Genomic DNA, 19,061 nt, shown 5'->3' on the forward strand with positions numbered 1-19,061 from the left:
ATAGACAAATCGAGCGCCTTCTTTCCCCGAGGTAGCTCCCATTAGCATTAGAAATACGTCCGCTCCTTGCTAAACCAGTGGTGCGGGTGGGAAGGGGCGTGACCTTTGACAGCCTCGCTCCGGATTGGCTCTTTGGTTGCTATGATACTCGCGGTCAGAAGTCCAAATATGGAACTCGGGTCCAAAGTCACCCCTATAACGGCTCTAGCCTCGATGAGCTTCATTTGACTGGAGCTGAACGCTACGGGTGACGTCACACTCTATGATATTATTCCATCAAATTAAGTCAGAACTGGAGAATCATCAAAAACCTGGCACACTACTTATGGAACATGATTCAAATTGGAAAAAATAAACATAAAAACATAAAACTCAAGGTAAGATGTGGTTCAATTTGTTACGCATTTTCAAAATTATTTCTCTTCCACATATATCAAAGTCTAATGGCATAACACCTCACGGGTATTAATATATTTATACCCCTCAGATATGATTAAAATTTAGCATTTGTAATAAAACTGCTCTTTCCTGTATTCCTTTTAACATTTGAAGCACCACTTGCCCTGTGGTACTGCTCGCATTTTTCATCAAACAAACATGACTCACAAATGAAACAGGCGCTCTGCATTAAACAGAGCTTCAGACAGCCCATTGCCTCACCTCCTCAGAGAATGTTGATGACATTAGCTGTAAATTATATAATTGTATAAGCAGCTCTTAAGGTCAAAATGTGTCTACTATGCGCTGTCTGTATCCATAAAGTGTTTAATTGTCAGAGAATCAGGAAGTGTGTTAGCATGCTAGTTGCTGTGAGCATTACCATGACAGAATAACTCCGCTTTGGTGTCTGAGAGGTGTGAAAATCACTTATAAACTCATCGTGGTGAGTAATTAGGATGCTCTGAATGCATAAGGTAAGTGAGGAATAACTTTGGACCACTTAGCTCTGTTTTTCACATTTTAAAGACAATAAAAGTTCATTTTTATTGCTCAGAATTTTTACTGTGAGCGGTGTCGCCTCTCCACAGACATGACCTGTAATGTCACCTGGTAGACATGTTTAATGCCATACTGCAGAATTTTCTATACAAAGCAATAACAGTTACATAGAGACAAGCAGATGGGGTACAGTCTTCTAGAAAATGAGCACTACGTAATTTTTCTGTTGCGGGGTTGTCTCCACGGTGATGTAATCGTGTTGCCTGAATTCTCCACAGTATGGCATTAAATATAATTTCCATCTATTTGGCATTTATTGAGTTACAGGGGTGCGTACTGCGAAAATAAACGTCTAAAACCTCTAAAACATGCATTCTAATGGTGAGCTGGATCGCCTCTCCACGGATGTGACTTGTAGCCTTGTAGCTTCACCTGCTCGTTGTGTTGATAGAGACAAGTTTTAGATGAGCAGCTAGGGCAAACTACACTGTCGCCACCTTGGACTAGCTTGTTTTGTTTGGAAAATCTGACTCTAATCGATACTGAAAATGGCATTGAAACTAGATACTCATCTGCACAGGTATCGATACTAAAAAAGTCACATTCACAGGACAGTAATGAACCTTTATATCGATATCGAGCCTATTCCTTAGTGATAAAAGCGAGTCATTTTAGCATCGTGACAACACTAGTTCTTAGCATGTCTGAAAATCAAACAATGAACGTAAATAAGAGTTGCAAAATGGCCTTTTTTATTAGCAATTATAAAAGTTTAAGTGTCAGAGCTGAATTCCTAGATGCCCCTGAACGTCTCGTAGCCCCCCGTTCGCACCTATTCTGTTCTTGGATTGGGTGTAGACTGGTGGTCTGACAGGTTCTGGAGCAATCTGAAGTTGTTTGGCGCACTTGGGAGCTCCTTGCGCATATAAACGTAGTAACTCGTATCTCTTCGTCACCCTGTAGTAATGATACACCTGACAAACATGGAACTCCGAGCTTTTCTCGAGGTGTTAAATCGATGGGTTGTAAGGAGCGGGGGTTAAAAATAGCCGGGCAGACTTTATTACTCCCAATTAGGAAGTGGAGCGTTGCCATGGCAGCAGCCGCCTCCACACGGCCTGGCAGTGTTCCAGACAGAAGAAGGAAACTACCAGTGAACTTATGAGGAGGGGAGGTTTGACGCTGCAGAAATCCACATCCACATTGACTTTTTTTTTTTTTAGCTTTATAACATTATCCCCTCATCAAAAACATACCTGGAGTTGTATTTACGTTCAGTCACGCTGGTTTCTATACTCCTCTGAGCTGCAGATAATGTGCAGTTTGAATTTTCCCAGGATTTGAGATGGTGTAATCCCTCATTCGTTCAGGAGAGGAGCAGGTTTCAACGGTGGTCATCTAGACACTGTTTTTGCAATCCCATCCAGAAGTCATTTTACATTTGCTGGTGCTGGCTCTAGAAGAAGAAGAAGAAGTTCTAGAGTGAAACTGACTATCCTTATTTACAGGACAGGTCAGGTCATTATGGGTCCTGGACATGCGCTGGAGGAACTATGTCTCTCGGCAGAACTGGGAATGCCTTGGAAGAGCTATAGGAAGTGTATGTAGAAACGGAAGTCTACGCATCTGTTTAGACCACAGCCTTTGTGACACGGCGCCGGGTAAAGCAGAAGAAAATGGATGTATGGATGTGCCCCGATACACAATAGGTGCACAATGACCCATATTTACTCTAAAACTCCTTTCCCAGGATTGTGATGTCACAGGTAGAAACAATGTTCTTTTAAAAACTCTTTTCAAGTACATAAATCATCACCAGACTTGTTGTCAAATCACACCCATTACTACTTACTGCATGCTCACATTAATGTCTTAAGGCATGTTCGTTATTAGCTAAGATTAGATGTTTTCCCACATGGTGAGTCGCTTTGCTGCCAGTAAAGGGAGTCCTACACCAGCCCATAATAGATGTTGTTTAATACATCAGGATTATTTAGCATTTTTCAATATATTTTTTCTGGTTGAGCGTCTGCAACGCGCTGCTTGTCGCCATGGAGATGTTGTTGCTTTGCTTGGAATGTGCCGCAGTATGTCATTAACATATTTGTCTAACTTTTTTGTTTTTTCAAGGTATTTTTTTTTAGCAATAAATGTCTCTGTAATTTAATAAAGGCAAGACGTGGTGAGCTAACATTCCATTCAAAGCAATGACATCTCCATAGAGACTTGGAAAGGCTTGGAAAGTGATGCAGTGTACCTTTAATTCAAGTTTTAGTTTTTTTTTTTTTTGTATTTGGAAGAAAAAAGAAAACAAAATGGTTTGAAACAAGTTTATTTTGCTGACTTTTTATATAATTTTTTTTACAAAACCTTCAAAATATGATAGATTACAAGCCTAGTATGTGCTATTTAAGGTGTGGCTTTTGAGATAATCCAAAGGCTGATGGATGTGGATGTTACTGAGTCTATGTTACTAAAGTACAATAATAAACAAAAGCCTACACATTTCAATTGCCCTTACAAATAAAAAATAAAAAAACTTGAAGAAATATGCAGCCAAGTGGTGGTCCATCTTTCAAATTAAGAAGTATCACTGTCCAAATGTCACTGCAGAATATGTTCCTCTGAGGACAAGACAGGAGCAGACAGGAGGAAACAGGAGGAGACAGGAGCAGGGAGGAGGACGCAGGAAAGAGCGGAGGAGGCAGGAGAAGACAGAAGGAGGCAGGAGGAGGCAAGAGGGAAAAGGAGGAGGCAGAAGGAGACAAGAGTAGAGAGGCAAAGATAGGAGCAGACAAGAGAAGGCAGGAGCGAGAGGAGGAGACAGAAGAGCAGAAGAACAAGCAGGAGGAGATAGGAGGAAACAATATAAGAGAGGAAGAGACAGGAGGAGGCAGCAGGTGACAGGTGCAGAGAAGAGGAGGCAGAAGGAGAGCTGAAAGGACAGGAGGAGAGAGGAGGCAGGAGGAGAGAGGAGGAGGTAGGGAGAGAGAGGAGGAGACAGCAGGATACAGGAAGAGAAAGGAGGAGGCAGGAAGAGCACTGAAGAGACAGGGGGAGAGAGGAGACAGGAGGAGACAGAAGGAGGCAAGAGGAGAGAGAAGGACACAGAAGGAGGCAGCAGGAGAGAGGACGAGGCAGGAGGAGGCAGGAGCAGAGAGGAGGAGACAGGAGGAGGCAGGAGGAAACAGGAGGAGGCAGCAGGAGACAGGAGGAAGCAGGAGGAGGCAGAAGCAGAGAGGAGGAGGCAGGAGCAGAGAGGAGGAGGCAGGAGGAAGCAGGAGGAGGCAGGAGCAGAGAGGAGGAAGCAGGAGGAGACAGGAGCAGAGGGAAAGGACCAGTTAGGAGTAGAGTCAGGTGAGCAGTCAGGAGTAAACAGGAGGAGACAGGAGCAGAGCCAGAGATGCGCCTCCTCATTTTAGTCCAATATTACAGAGAAGCAAGAGGAACAGTGCCAACAAGACTGAAGGAGACAGAAATGGACAGGTAGACGTCTGGTAGAGTAAGTTTTGTTGGAGCTGTCATCGCCCCTTTCGTACCAGATTCCCACTTAGCGCCTTTAGCATTTAGCATCTATAGTAAGTTTACAGATTATGATGTTTATTTTATAACACAGACTCCAAAATGAATAAAACAGTATTGAAGGTCTTATAAAAAAACACAACTCCAGGTCCGTTTGTGATGAGGAAACAACGTTATAACATAGATCTAAAAATAGCCTAATATGAGCTCTTTAAATAACAGGTTTAGCTAAAAGTAGGAAAGAGGCGATGACAGGAACGTGGCCAATACCGTCTATAAGCTCAAAACTAATGTAACTGATTCCTATGAACATTCAGTTTGTATTTACAACACCTCCTCACTCATTTGGGGTCGACCAATCACACGGCAGTATTAGCATGAGAGTGGGCGGGGTCTAGATTTACACTGTAACGATACTAATAGTAACATGGTAACTACATGGTGCACATTTACAAATTCAATCAAAAATATATTGTTTACTAAATCCATCTGGTTTGGGAGTTTAGCTACAAAATAAGAGGAGTTGCTGCGATTGGCTAAAAAATCCTCAGCGTGAGTCCCTTTTTTTTTCATAAACTATTTAAAAATAAGCCTTTCCACAACAGCCAATCAGATACATCGACAAGTATGGACATTTCGACAGAGGTGGATAGAGCAGCCATCATTTGTACTCAAGTAAGATTACTGTTACTTACACATAGAAAGAATTACCTTGGTGAGCAAAATATCGATTCAGCTGATATCCTCGTCAGGCCTTTAATTTGATGTTATACAACTGTACTGGCTGATGTAGGCCTAGGACGTCTCTTAATGTTTGAAGTTTTATTTATACAAAGTTGTTTTGTAATTGCTTGCCAGATAATAATAGTTACATGTCACAATATGTTACCTGTGTTTTGGGGAGAAAAGGCCATTCTCAGAGCCTCACGGGTATCGGTTGATATTGGGTATGAGCAGAAATTTAAAGCCAAAGTATCAGTGTCAGACCTGGAAAAGCTGGATCAGTGCATCCCCAATTGTCTGAACATAACATTTGATATCTTATTGAAGTTGCTGAAACTAGAATGTTGCGTTCACACCGGGGCATCAGGGGCGTTGAGTTTACATGCAAAGTCTATGGTGGACGCGCGTCTTGGCCGCCCTGCGTCTTTACAGCGTGTTTTCAATCGTTAGAGCAGCGTGAATCTGGCGTTGACGTGGAGTATCTTGAGCATTCAGGCACCAGATGCTCTGTTTGCACACCCAAAACGTCTGACGCCAGAGTTGAAAAAGCTGAACATTTTACCTTTGATGTGCAGCGTCAACCAATCAGAGACTACGCTCCAGTGATTTAGCAGTGTCATTATCAGGAAAAAGTAGAAAGACATCAGCCAGAAACAATTTAATTAGTATAGGTAATTTAATGATGCCAGGCGGACCAGCTAGCATAAAGGCTAGTCACAGACCCAGACATGCCACCACCGAGCGGATCGCCTCCGTTGATGAGTTTTATGTAATAAATACACTAAAGCCAGTCTCTCAACCTGGTCTGTATAGTTCACAAAGACACAGAGAAAACAAAACATCCAAAGGCACCACAACGGACGCTCTGGACACGCATCAAGTATTTTTCTCCGCGTCCACGGCGTCCATGATGCACGTGGGAGGCGTTTGTCCTCCCACGTGCAACGCATTTTTGACGTCCCGGTGTGAATGCACCTGAAGGTTCTGTACAACCACAACTGAACCTGTGCTGCCAGAGCTTTAACCTGCAGATGAAGGACATATGCATTTTTCTCATACTCAGCTTATGGACAGGCCTCATGTGAAAGCTCAGAACCTCCAGAATTCACTCACTGAGCTGCAGAGGCTGCACTAGCACTAATTCATGATTGGCTGCAGGTGCTGGGTTTAGGTAGTGACCATTCAGATCAGAGAGAGTCATTTTAGGTTTAAACCAACTGGAATTCAGCTTTGAAACTGACAACCAAAACAAACGGCTTATTCTGCTTTCTGATTGGATAATAATAAACAACACTACATATGTGCATTACAACTGTTATCAATAAAACCTATATTTTACCTCATATTTACGGACACAGGTCATGTTTAAATATGGTTTCTTTAAATAATGCACAAATTTGGCATTTTCAAAAGCCACAAAAAAATCTGATCTGAAGGAGCGGTGCAAGAAACACAATTATACAAATCATTTCATATTGTCGACATAAAGCTTTTGTCACTTGTCGACTTACTCACAGTGGGAAGAGGAACCACAACTTTTACTCAAGTAAGAGTACTATTACACTGCACAGTACTACTCAAGTAAGTGTATGATATCTAAAAAGTGACTTAAATAAAAGTACTTGAGTAAATATGACTGCTATCCACCTCTGCACTTCATAAAATAAAGAGTTATAGCTCAGTTTCCACTTGAATATTAATCACACGTTGGCCCTTCTCCCTCAGACGTGATAGTACAATCTTCTTAATCTTTTTTCCACTTGTCAAGACGAAGAATTCAAGATTTCAAATTCTACATCTCGACATCTACGAAGCTATCACAAGTTCATCCGATTCCTCAACATTCCCTCTTCAGTCCATCCCTCATTCGATCACCCTGTTTGTCCATGGTCCTTGTTTAGGGGCGGGCCTATGTATCAGAAGGTGCAGGCATAGACCACGCCCACCACCACGATGTTGCCGATGGTTGCGATGATGGCGATCCACAGCCAGATGGCGTCGGAGGACATGCTCTGCTGCTCCTCCTGCTGGCTCTGTGCTGACGCTGCGGCGGCAGCTGCGTGGACGTTAGCCGAAGAGTTGAAGAGAGAGTGTTCTCCGCTGTAGTCATCGTTCGGGGAGGAGTCCATGAAGGCCCCCGTCATCACTGGGATCTGCAGACAGACAGAGAGAAAGAAAGGATCATATCTAACTCCAGGTAATAAGGTAATATTCAAGGTAATACTCTTATGATCAAGTTTGGGTCATGTTCTGATGAATCATATTGTGTATGACTGTACACTGCCCTCCTCTGGACTCATAAAAAAGCCATTCTCCAGAGGCTGCAGCTGGGTTATAGTAACGCTTTACGGGTGCGACTGAGGAGGCCTCGATGGACTAGTGTGACCAAGAGGTTTTGTCGCTGCATAAGTGAACATTTTACAAGGTGTACTAAGAACTTTAAAGTACAGATTTATTTGCAGCCGAAAATAAAATAATAATGTCACTCACAAACATAAGATTCAGTGCAATCTGCTATTAGTCCAAGATGTGGAGACACTGGTATTTCTGTCTTTTTAAAACGTAAATGTTTACTGTCTTTTTTTAAAAAATGGACCATGAGTCCGGAAAAAAAAAAAATATTGAAATTGTCACTCCCGCTAGCAGTAGCAACAAGTTTGATTGACAGCTTTGCTGCGGGCCGGCCCCCTGCTAAACCAGTGGTGCGTGCAGGAAGGGGCATTACCTTCAACAGCCTCACTCCCGATTGGCTCTTTGGTTGCTATGATATCGGAAGTTGAAATATGAACCTCGGCTCAAAATTCGCCCCAATAACTGCTAACCTCGATGAGCTTCATTTGACTGGAGCTGAACGCCATGGGTGACATCACACTCAGTCCACTTCTTTACACAGTCTATGGTCCAAACTCGTCTGAACTCTGGCCTGGTTAGTACTTGAATGGGTGACCTCTAGGAATAACAGGTGCCACAGTTGCTCGAGTGCAGCCCGTAAAGTCAAACTTTGCCCTCCAGGGTTTGGTGAGATTTGTAAATCAATTAATTAAATTAATTTGCAAATTTGAAGTAAAATGTAGAAATTAATTTAATTTAATACATTTTTGCATCTATAGTTGGATGAAAGACCAAACTAATTCTCTCTAAACAATAATCAAATACAATTTACTTTTAAAGGGCTCTCTAAAAAGTAGGCATTTTGGCCAGTCAAGGTCAAAGTCAAAGAAGAACTATAGCGTTATGACATCACAAAGTGGGACAGACCATTTTGAGCTTTGGAATGGAATGGAATAGACAATGTATGTAGACAAACTAATAATAAAGGATTATTCAAACATGTGTGAATGAAACAAAACACAACTCCAGGTATGTTATTGAGGAAGTAACAGCATTATAACATGGGTTAAAGTTCACAAGAGTCCATTCTGTGTAATATATGACCTTTAAGCGAGACACTTCACTTTGATACAGGGCTAGGCCCTGTATCAAAGTGAAGTGAGTGATTGAACTTCAGGGCAGCTGTGGCCACAATAGCAGTTTATTGCCACCAAGCCTGACGTGAATGAATAATGTTCCCCAAAGTGTCTTTCAGTGTCCAAAAAGGGTTATATAAATAAAATGCTTTATTATTTATTTTTTCTCTGTTGTGTTGGTAAATCCAGAGAACACATTTCAAATATGTATTATTTAACCAAATACTTCAACAGACTCTGTGACTTGTGCTGTGTTCAGCCTGTGATGCAGACGCAGGACCAGATGGAGCAGAGCTAAACTAAGGCTCAGAGCCAGAGGAGCCAGAAGAGCCAGAGGAGTCAGAGCAGCCAGAGGAGTCAAACGAACCAGCGGAGCCAAAGGAGCCAGAGGAGCCAGAGGAACCAGAACAGCCAGAGATGCTAGCGGAGCCAGAGAAGCTAGAGGAGCCAGAGGAGCCAGAGGAACCAGAGAAGAGTCAAAGGAGCATCCAAACCTCTACCTACCCCACCTTCTATTATGGGATGACATACTTCCTAGCTGTCCCCTGGCATGGAGACACCAGGAAACATCTGGAAACAAGGTCTAAAACCACCTGCACTGATCAAACTGGGCTGTATACATTTCAGACCACTCAACGCCCATAGTAACAACACAACATTTGGACCTTCAAATCCAAACTATCCAAGTTGAAAACTGTTTTGCTGTCAGCAGGGGGAGCTCTAATACCAATCTGAGCAACATTTCAACAAAGGAGGATACAGTAGCCCACAATAAAAAAATAAAATAAAATAAAAAGTAAAAAAAAAAAAAGTCCAGGAAGTAGCGTTAAGTTCTAAAAATAAACAAAGTAAAGGTTTTATTTGTCAGAAAATAATTAGCCTATTGTATTGAATTAGCTTTAGTGCGGTTGCTAGGTAACAGTTATGGCATTACCTCTATGTAGTTTTATGGAACCGCCAGCAGTGACATCATAATCAGACGTTTTTAACCCCCCCCCCCCCCCCCCCCCCCCCCCCTCGTCACACGCCGCTCTGTTTAGGAAGCACGCCTTAATTACCCCCATGAATATTTCAAACGCACCCAGAGTGAGTGATTTATGGCTTTGGACAATGTGAGCGTGGTGAAGGTTGGCTTGTTGTGTGTGTGTTCGTGTCAGAGAAAGTAGAGACAGGAGGCCAGATGATGCATGTGCAGAGGAGGACAACAATGCTATAAATATGCCATTCACACAGCTCCTCCACTCCGCTGTCATGCGCCCACGCTCAGAGCACTTTTAGGGGGAAAGACAGGGACGCACCCACACGGAAGCGATGGATAGATGGAAGTTTGGAGGCAATTAAAAATGTAATTCGCCCATCTCAGGACAAAAACATGGTGGACAAAAAGTGCACGGAGACATCAGCTGTGTGGCACTACAACATATTTAGATCACCGTGTTGCATTTTATTGTTTTGAAAGTGCTATATTCGGCAAAAACAAGTTTCAGTTTTGAGTCAACCCTCCCTTTGCTCCCCCTTTAGAGTGCTATCACAAGACCATCAGCTTGCTAATGAAACTAATTCACATTGCGCCAGGTTTGTGAAGTTGTAGTATACAGTTTTGTAACATGTTTTTGTATATTTATGGAGAATCGTCGTGTAAGAGCACGGTTGACATAGGCTTGTGGGCGGGACATTGGGCAGAATCTTACTGCTAACTGTAAGGACGGTTTGAAAAGTGCCTGGGAGAGATCGCTAGATTACTCAAACATGCGTGACATCTAAGGTAAGGTAATGCCCCATCCCACTGGCATCGCTGGTTTAGCAAGGAGCTGTCAATCAATCCTAGCGGTGTAAAGTCAACTGGAGCCAGAGTTGATGGAGCCAGATACTCACTTCCTGTTTGGAACGCATCAGCTAGCACGTTAGCTATGTCCATTTATATATACAGTCGACGAGTAAAACGCAAGACTGAACAACAGCTCTTTGGGGATTGGTTTTGGCTGTGCGTACTCTCTCAGGCGCCCCTGAATTCAACTACCGCACATCACATCAGGTTTGTCAAGTTGTTGTGTACAGTTTTATGTATTGCTTTTGTGTATTTATGGGAAACTGTCATGTGGGAGCGGCTTGTGGGCTGAATCGTACAGTTAAATGTACAGAGGGTTTGAATAGGGTCTGAAAGAGATCACTAAATTACTCAAACATGCATGGATGGCATCTAAAACATCTTCAGGCATTTTTTTGATGTAACATAACATGGTAGAACTCTAAAAAAAAGTCGATTTTGCATAATACTCCCTCTTAAACATCTTATTCTGGCTTGTGTGGGCTCATGTAAACAGGGTTACAAATCCCAAATGCATGACTATTACCTCCTGCTCATTTTACACTAGAGTTTGGTTGTTTATGAAATACTTGAGCTGCTAAAGACCTCTAACTTCCAAATCTTTGCAAATAAAAGCCAAATAAACAGACGATGTTCCACAAACAAACGCTCCGGTCTCTTTACAAGCTAACGAGTACGAGTGCGTCTGCTGCAGCTAAACCACAACACACGCCTCTCTAAAGTCAATCAAGAGCGTGACCCTCATTTTTATGCTAATGCGGGTGACCCATATAACCACCCAAAAGTTTGTGAATTAATGAGTTTCATCCCCAGACAAGTTGGTGTTAGCTTTAAGAGACAGAGAAGGGTAATATGAATGATGAGATAAAGGTGCACTATGTAACTCTTCAAGTGGAGGGTCTGCCACTTGCTTGTTTCCACGGAGATTTTTCCACGGTTTTCATGTTTTTCTAATTATGACTTGGTAAATATTTAGGGTTGAAATTATCCCAATTCTAGTGAAGGTGTATGGAGCTTAAAAAGACATTGAAGCACTTCCTGTATTACCAGATGACATCACAAGGTGGAACAAAGTGTTTTCTGTTTGACAGAAGAACTCAGCCTAAATATGTAGAGTTTGAGTGTTAAATATGTGTGAATGAAACAAAACACAACTCCAAGTCTGTTTGTGATGAGGAAACAACATTATAACATAGATCAGAAAATAGTGTGATACGCGCTCTTTAAGTAGCAGTTTGTGGGAGAAAAGTGGAGACAAACAAAAAATACCTCCACCTATATCATCAACACAGAAACACGACATTTATGTTTAGGTATTGTGCACTTTAGACACATTTTGACCCTCGTTAACATTGTTGCCAGGTAATAGTTGTTACCTAGTAGTTACCTCATATGTCATATCAGCTGCTCGTGTCCAACCAGGAAGTAACATGACAAACCTTTTACAGTCTTAGGAAGTTCACTCATTTTCCCAGTAACAACCCAAGAGAATCTAAAAATACTACACTCTTACAGTTAACCTGCTACATATCAAATCCCAGCCCATATGAACCGTGACACACACACAGACACACACCGACACACACAGACACACACAGACACACACCGACACACACAGACACACATAATGGGTTTCCATGCTTTTTGGGGACATTCCATTGACTTACATTCATTTCCTGGAGACTGGTCCAACCCTTAACCACAGTCACGACTTTTTTTTCCCCCATGTGTTTGTGCAAAATGTGTCTTGCCCCAGTACAGATATATTGTATAAGCAGCTCTATATGTGGAAAATAAGCCTGCTAAGTACTGTCTGCACCTGATTTTTGTCCCCATAAGACAGGCAGGTCCCCATAATGTAAATGTAAGTCACAAACACCCACGGACGCTCTGAACGGGGTCTTCCCTCTCTCTGCGGGGGGATGGGGGGGAGCTCATTGGCCCCTGGTGGTGAATAATGGCATGACACATGGTCTGAACCCTCCTTCTGTTCACATGAGCGTAATGAGAGCGGACAGGCGTGTACCCCCCCCCCCACACATCTCACCCCACACACACACATACACACACTTACCCATCACATCCCCCCTCCTCCCCCCTCCGCATTCCACGCTTTCCCTGCCACAACAGTGTACTCCGCATTCATCACAAACATCTATATTTATAAACTGTCAGAAATAGTCTGTTGCAGATTTGTTCACTTGGTTTATGATTAATATCCCTGTAATTACTGGGCCTATTTAAGGTTTCCCCTGGCAGCACAAATATGTATTTATGCCGCCTCTACTGAGTTATAAAAGGGCCTACATTACACAAAATGTATTCTTGTGAGCTTTAAGCCATGTTATAATGCTGTTACCTCCTTAAATAACATACCTGGAGTTGTGTTTTGTTTCATTCACACATGATTTTTTTATTCGTCTGTCTACATTGTCAAAGTATCAGGTTTGTGAAGTTGTAGTGTGTTGTTTTGTATATTTATATTAAAAAAAAAAGTTAACCGTAACCGTAAGGCGGGTTTGAATAGGGCCCAGGAGAGATCACTGAATTACTCAAACATGCATGGATGCTGGAAGAACAAAGATCGAAGAGTCGTTTATCGCAGGGGTTATGTTCTAAAAATAACCCGCAATAGGCGAAATCCGCAAAGCAGTCAGCTTTATTTTTTACAATTATTCTACATGTTTTGCAGCTGTAAAACCTCTCACCACACACTTTATACACTTTTCTCACACAGGAATTAACATTTTCTCACATTTCTCTCTTGTTTAATTAATTAATATTGACTTATGTGTATTTCACGGTTCACGATTTTTGTCCTAGTGCCACTCTGCTGTAGTGTTGATCCAACATTTATGTAAATTTGTCTGAACACATTCTGTACTGTACAGGAGACACGGCACGGAGGAGACTGATGGACAACGGTCTACAGTCCCTCAGCCAATCAGAATGCAGAACACAATGCACGTTCATACACTGTACAAAAAAAAACAAAAAAAAAACAAAACAAAAAACATGTAAAATTGCACAAAAAAACTCCATGAAACAGCGAGACCGTAAAAGGTGAACTGCGATATAGCGAGGGACCAGTGTAGTTCAAATCTGAAAACATCTTTATTTTGTTAAATGAAGGTTTGTAGGGTTAGAAAAACATGTTCCTTGTAAATAAATTGTTATTGACTTTTGGATGGAATTATAATTGAAAATAATAATTATCTAGTGTGATGCTATCAATGTTTTACACCTCAGCTTTTCCCACAAACTGCCATTTAACTGAAGTAAAACTATAATAAATATTGGCCCCAGATCAGTAGTGGAATATAACGAAGTAAAAGTGGTAAAGTACTTTTTAAAGTGAATACTCTACTTTTACTTCACTATCTGTACTTTCTACTCCACTACATTTTTGAGCAAGATAAAGTAAAAGTATTTTTCATGATAGTTTGAGACCTGCTGAAAAGTCTGAGGGTTTATATTTCACAAGTTCATAATATGAGCGAACAAAAATATGCAAATCAAAACAGCTAATTTCTGTTGAATAAAATTCTGCTCAAAATCACTACACTACTACATTTGAAGCTTTATTAGATCTCAAAACCTGCATTACATGCTTTAACTTTTTGATCTTTAAGTACATTTTAAACAGGTATTTTAATACTTTCATTTAAGTAGATTTTTTTTTATGTGCTACTTTTACTTGAGTATTTTTTGGCCCTGGTATCTGCACTTTTACTTAAGTAACAAAATGGAGTAGTTCTTTCATCTCTACCACAGGTACTATCCCACTAAAGCAAGTCAGAATTAGAGAAACATGGTCTGATTTTTATAAAAAAAACTTTTTTAGCCGATACCAATATTTGATATTTGTCTTGCTGGTAACTGTTTTCCGATATTGATATTAAGTTTTTAAAATCCACAGCAAGGACCACATTTATGTTGCATTATAGTGAAGCTTCCAAATTAAGTTTTAAAATAATAACAACATGCATTTTTATCTAGCATTTTTTTTCCACCTTCAAGGCACTCAAAGCACTTTACATCAAGAAAACAATCACCCATTCACACACACACACACACGCACGCACGCACGCACGCACACACATTCATACATAAATGTACACAGACAGAAAAAAATATTGGTGTCAAATATCGGTAAAATCTTCAACATCGCACCAATACTGATGCCTCTTACTGGTATAACCAATAACTTATAACCAGTCCCTTTGACACCCCATAATACACATCTCCAAACGGCTGTATAATAATCCTAAAATGAGAAATGAAAGAAATAACAAATGAAGAATAGGACGTACAAAGGGATGAGAGAAAGTGAATCATCAGTCCATCATTATTCATAAGCACATACATAGTTTATGTTGAAGACTCCTGAAGTGCACTCACACAACAGAAGACTACTGCAGTGTGTTCACACAGATGTTAAGGTCTAATCAAACATCGAACATAACATCAGCTACCTAAGATTTACAGGCACTGAGCAGGTCTCCGGCTACAGGGGGCAAGCATGAGAGGCTCTTAAAAAAGAGAGATCTTATATATATATATATATATATATATATATATATATATATATATATATATATCTTAGGTAGCTGATGTTATGTTTGGAGTCATTAAAGTGCACAGCAATGGGATAGTCGGTATCGTTCCTGTGAATAGAGCTCTTATATGTGCACCAAGTCAAAACTGTTTGGGACATCTGAATGTTACAAAACATAGGACTAAACCAGGAACATAACCAGGTCTATATCAAGTGTAAACGCAGCCTAAAACATCAGTTCTCAACCAAGTCATACCACACCTACTCCAGAACTAAACCAAGTCTAAAGTAGGACTACCCCGGGTCTAAAGCAGGTCTAGATTCTGTCCCAATTTGATGAACATGATCAGACATAGGAGCTGGAGGATACAGGATTGGAGGTCACTCAGTGGAGCACTTCTGAGACGGATTTGTCCCTGGAGTAAAAACAAGGTGCAAGGACATGGGGACATTCATGCCTGGACTGATATATTGACTTAAACACATATAATGCATTCCTTTTTAAACCTGCTTTTGTTCACCTTGGGATAAGTGTTTCAAATTGTATTTTTTGAAAGTTTTAACCAGCCAAGCAGAGTGCATTAAATCAGGATCACAGTGAATTTTACAAAGGACACAGCTGAATGTCAGTATTTTACATGTTTTAACTGAATAATGTCTGCATTTGGGAAATATATTTTAGAAACAAAATCTCAGTTGCCAGTGAGGTATTTAGGCGTTGAATTACATGACCCAAATACAGGACAGCAGAACTCTGGCCTTTGACGTAACAATCCTGGGAAAATCTAAATTGCACGTTTTTGTAATGCTCAGAGAGACGGTACTAAACAGGATTCATCATACAAGCATGAATGAAGCTAAACACAACTCCAGGTATGTTTTTAATGAGTGTACATCTGGACTGAACTAGGTCAAGACTAAGGCTGTGTTCTCACTTTGAAACACACATAAAAATTTGTATTAAACCAGGTGTGACTGAAGCCTCAGATTACAACGGGTCTCAAACCAGTCAAACAAAGATTAGACCATGTCCAAACCAAGACCAGAACCGGACTAAACCAGTACCGAAATGGTCACTAGCATTAAGAGTGAGGGTACAAGAGGGTACAGGACTTGATCACTAGCCAGGACAAAACAAGTTCTAACCCAGTAGGAAGGAATAAACCAGGATTACAATAAATGGCACATATTATACATTGTTTCATCTTACTATTGACCTTTAAACATGCTGAAAATGGAGTATCTTTGGCATTTCATGATTTAGAACTTAACGTAAGACAATGGAGACCTTGTTCCTACAAATGTGCTCACTATATTTGAAACTGATGTTAGGGCACCATCTACTGACAGTACAGGGAATTACTAATGAAAAAAGCAAACAACTAGGATTAGCAGTCATAATGAACACAATTTGATATGTGAGTCTGGTCATGATTTATAGGAAAGCTCTCGACTTTTACCTGTGACGTAACAATCCTGGGAAATTCAAAACTGCATGTATTTTTAGTGGACTTACTAAGCATGAATGAAGCTAAATGCAGCTCCAGATATGTTTTTGACGAGGGAACAATGTTGTGACACAGTTAAAAGCTCAAAATAATCAATGTGGCTTAATTGTATCCTTTAAGACCCCAGCTAAGACTAAACTCAGCCAAGGAGTTTGTGTCCTAAGAGACATAAGTCCCGTACGACTCAAACAAAGCAACAATTGGTCTAAACGACTCTGCATCACTAGTCCGAGTGCATCCCTGGAGTACTGAGCTCTAGGCGTGTTGACATCTTCGCATGGCTGACTAATCCTCCATCAGAAAATATACTCAAGTTTACACCACACTATAAACTAGGACCAAACCAGCACTCAAGCAGGTTTAAACTAGGTCCAAACCAGGACTGTACCCTGTCTGAAAATAGAATTAAACCATGAGAAAATGGTCAACCAGGTGAAAACTAGGTCTAGGATTACACAAGGCCTTAACCAGGACTAACATTAATAAAGTAGGTCTAAATCCGGACTAAACTAGGTTAAGATTTACCTGTTCTCACACTTTCACAAATCACATCGGGATTAAACCAGGACTAGAAAAGGACCAAACCAAGACATCAAAACTAAACTGGCCTCAAACCAGACTAAGCTTAAGACTTCTCAACCCAGTCAAACAAGCACTAAACCACGTCCAATCATCTACTGGCTACAGAAGTAATTCTATTGAAAAAGTAAATAATAGCTAGGGTTATCCACCTTTTTTGATGTGTGAACACAAACACACACTTGTAATGAATAGCATTTGATGGCAGAAAGCCTTAGAACAAATCTGGTGATGATTTATGGACTAAAAAACTGCACAGGAGCGAAGGAGGACTTTTACCTGTGACGTAACAATCATGGTAAATTTAAATGTGCTTGTTTTTTTTTTTTTGAGAGGACTTAATAAACTCATCAAACAAGTGTGAATGAAGCTAAATACAACTCCTGGTATATTTTTGATTAGACAACAATGTTGCAATATGGCTAAAAGCAAAATTTCTATCTATTTTGTATGAGCAGAGCAACAATTTGGTGTAAAGAGCTCTCCATCACTTCTGGGGCCTTCCGAGTACATCCCTGGACTACTGAGCATCAGGAGCAGAGCCGTGTTGACGTCTTCGCATGACTGACTGCTCCTCCATCAGAAAATATACTCAGGTTTACCTCATGCTAAGATGAAGGACACAACCGCGAGCTCTCCTGGTTAAATGGACTGAAACTAATTTATAAATGCATTGGAATAATATTTGAATGCATGTGCAGGGAGGTTTCTTCACATAATGCATTAAGTAATAGAACAATATCTGTAATTTAGTAAGATTTGAAAGATGTTTAAAGATGTACTAAGTAACCTTTCTGCTTTAAATGAGAAAAACATTACTATTTTTTTCAGTTTTTTGGTTTTTGGTCAGTTTGGTCTCTCAGAATCTAAGCTTTCATGAGGAAACAATCATCTACAGGTGTTTTTTTTACATCCAAATAATTTTTTTTATGTAATTTAATCAACCAGCATCCATCAAGTTATAGTGGACACTAACTTCAAAGACAAATGTGTTTTACCCCCATAGAGACATAAGGATCAGCCCTTCATACACCAAAATTTACAATTCTGTACTTAACAAGATTTTGAATGAGGTGAAATCAGATTTTTTCAAAAGAACCAGTTTACTCAAACACTAAAAAGATATCCAAAATCCCCTCTGTTATTTTTTTTTGTCATATAAACAAAACAAAATGAAGCAAGAAATTAAATTAAGCTAGAAATTTAAACTCCGGTCTATCGATTTTGGAGATTCAGATGTCCCAAAAATGGTCAATTTTGGCTGTTTTTTGGCTGTTTTTTTTTATAAATGAACATAGCTGCTAACTGCCCCATTCCAAATAGGAAGTGATCATGGGCACACTTCTGACTCCATCGACTTTTCACTTTACACTGAAAAATTCTCCCCTCTGTCTGTAACTGCTGCTGTCACTCTTGTCATTTTGGTTTTGGAATATTTGTATTAACCCGCTCTACATGATCTTGGTGTTTTTATTTCGCCATTTTGTCCATGATTCAAGATACGAACATTAATACTAGAAAAATCAAGTGGTTTAACTGGTTTAACTGATAGTGTTGCTAAGCGCCCGCTCCCTACCAAACCAGCAATCCAGACGGGAAGGGGCGTTACCTTTAACAGCCTTGCTCCGGATTGGCTCTTTGGTTGCTATGATACTTGCGTTGCGAATTTCAAATGTGGAAGTCTGCTCCAAATCCGCCCCTACAACTGCTAGCCTCGATGAGTTTCATTTGAATTAGTTTATAAGCGCTTTTCAAAACTTTCAGAAGCTAGAGTGGAGTTTACTGTCATGTAATAAAAACTAGCATGCTAAGAACACACTTCCTAATTCTTGAAGGGTAAACTTTTATAATTAGATGCAGACAGTACACAGCGGTCTCATTTTGACCTCGAGAGATGCTTGTATCGTATATCTACACTGGCAAATTTCACTCAAATA

The 19,061-nt window shown here is 40.5% G+C and overlaps 1 protein-coding gene across 1 annotated transcript in view; it reads right to left on the reverse strand.

Annotated features, from left to right (window-relative positions):
• Positions 1 to 7,037: 7,037 nt before the first annotated feature.
• LOC117390984 (uncharacterized protein C14orf132) overlaps positions 7,038 to 19,061 on the reverse strand; it is a 59,071-nt gene continuing 47,047 nt past the window's right edge. Inside the window, exon 2 of the mRNA XM_033988793.2 lies at positions 7,038 to 7,337. Coding sequence (XP_033844684.2) covers positions 7,101 to 7,337 — 237 coding nt within the window. The 3' untranslated portion in view covers positions 7,038 to 7,100. The remainder of the gene's footprint in view (positions 7,338 to 19,061) is intronic.

Source organism: Periophthalmus magnuspinnatus, chromosome 22 (assembly GCF_009829125.3).
Source record: "Periophthalmus magnuspinnatus isolate fPerMag1 chromosome 22, fPerMag1.2.pri, whole genome shotgun sequence".
Classification (NCBI taxonomy): domain Eukaryota; kingdom Metazoa; phylum Chordata; class Actinopteri; order Gobiiformes; family Gobiidae; genus Periophthalmus; species Periophthalmus magnuspinnatus.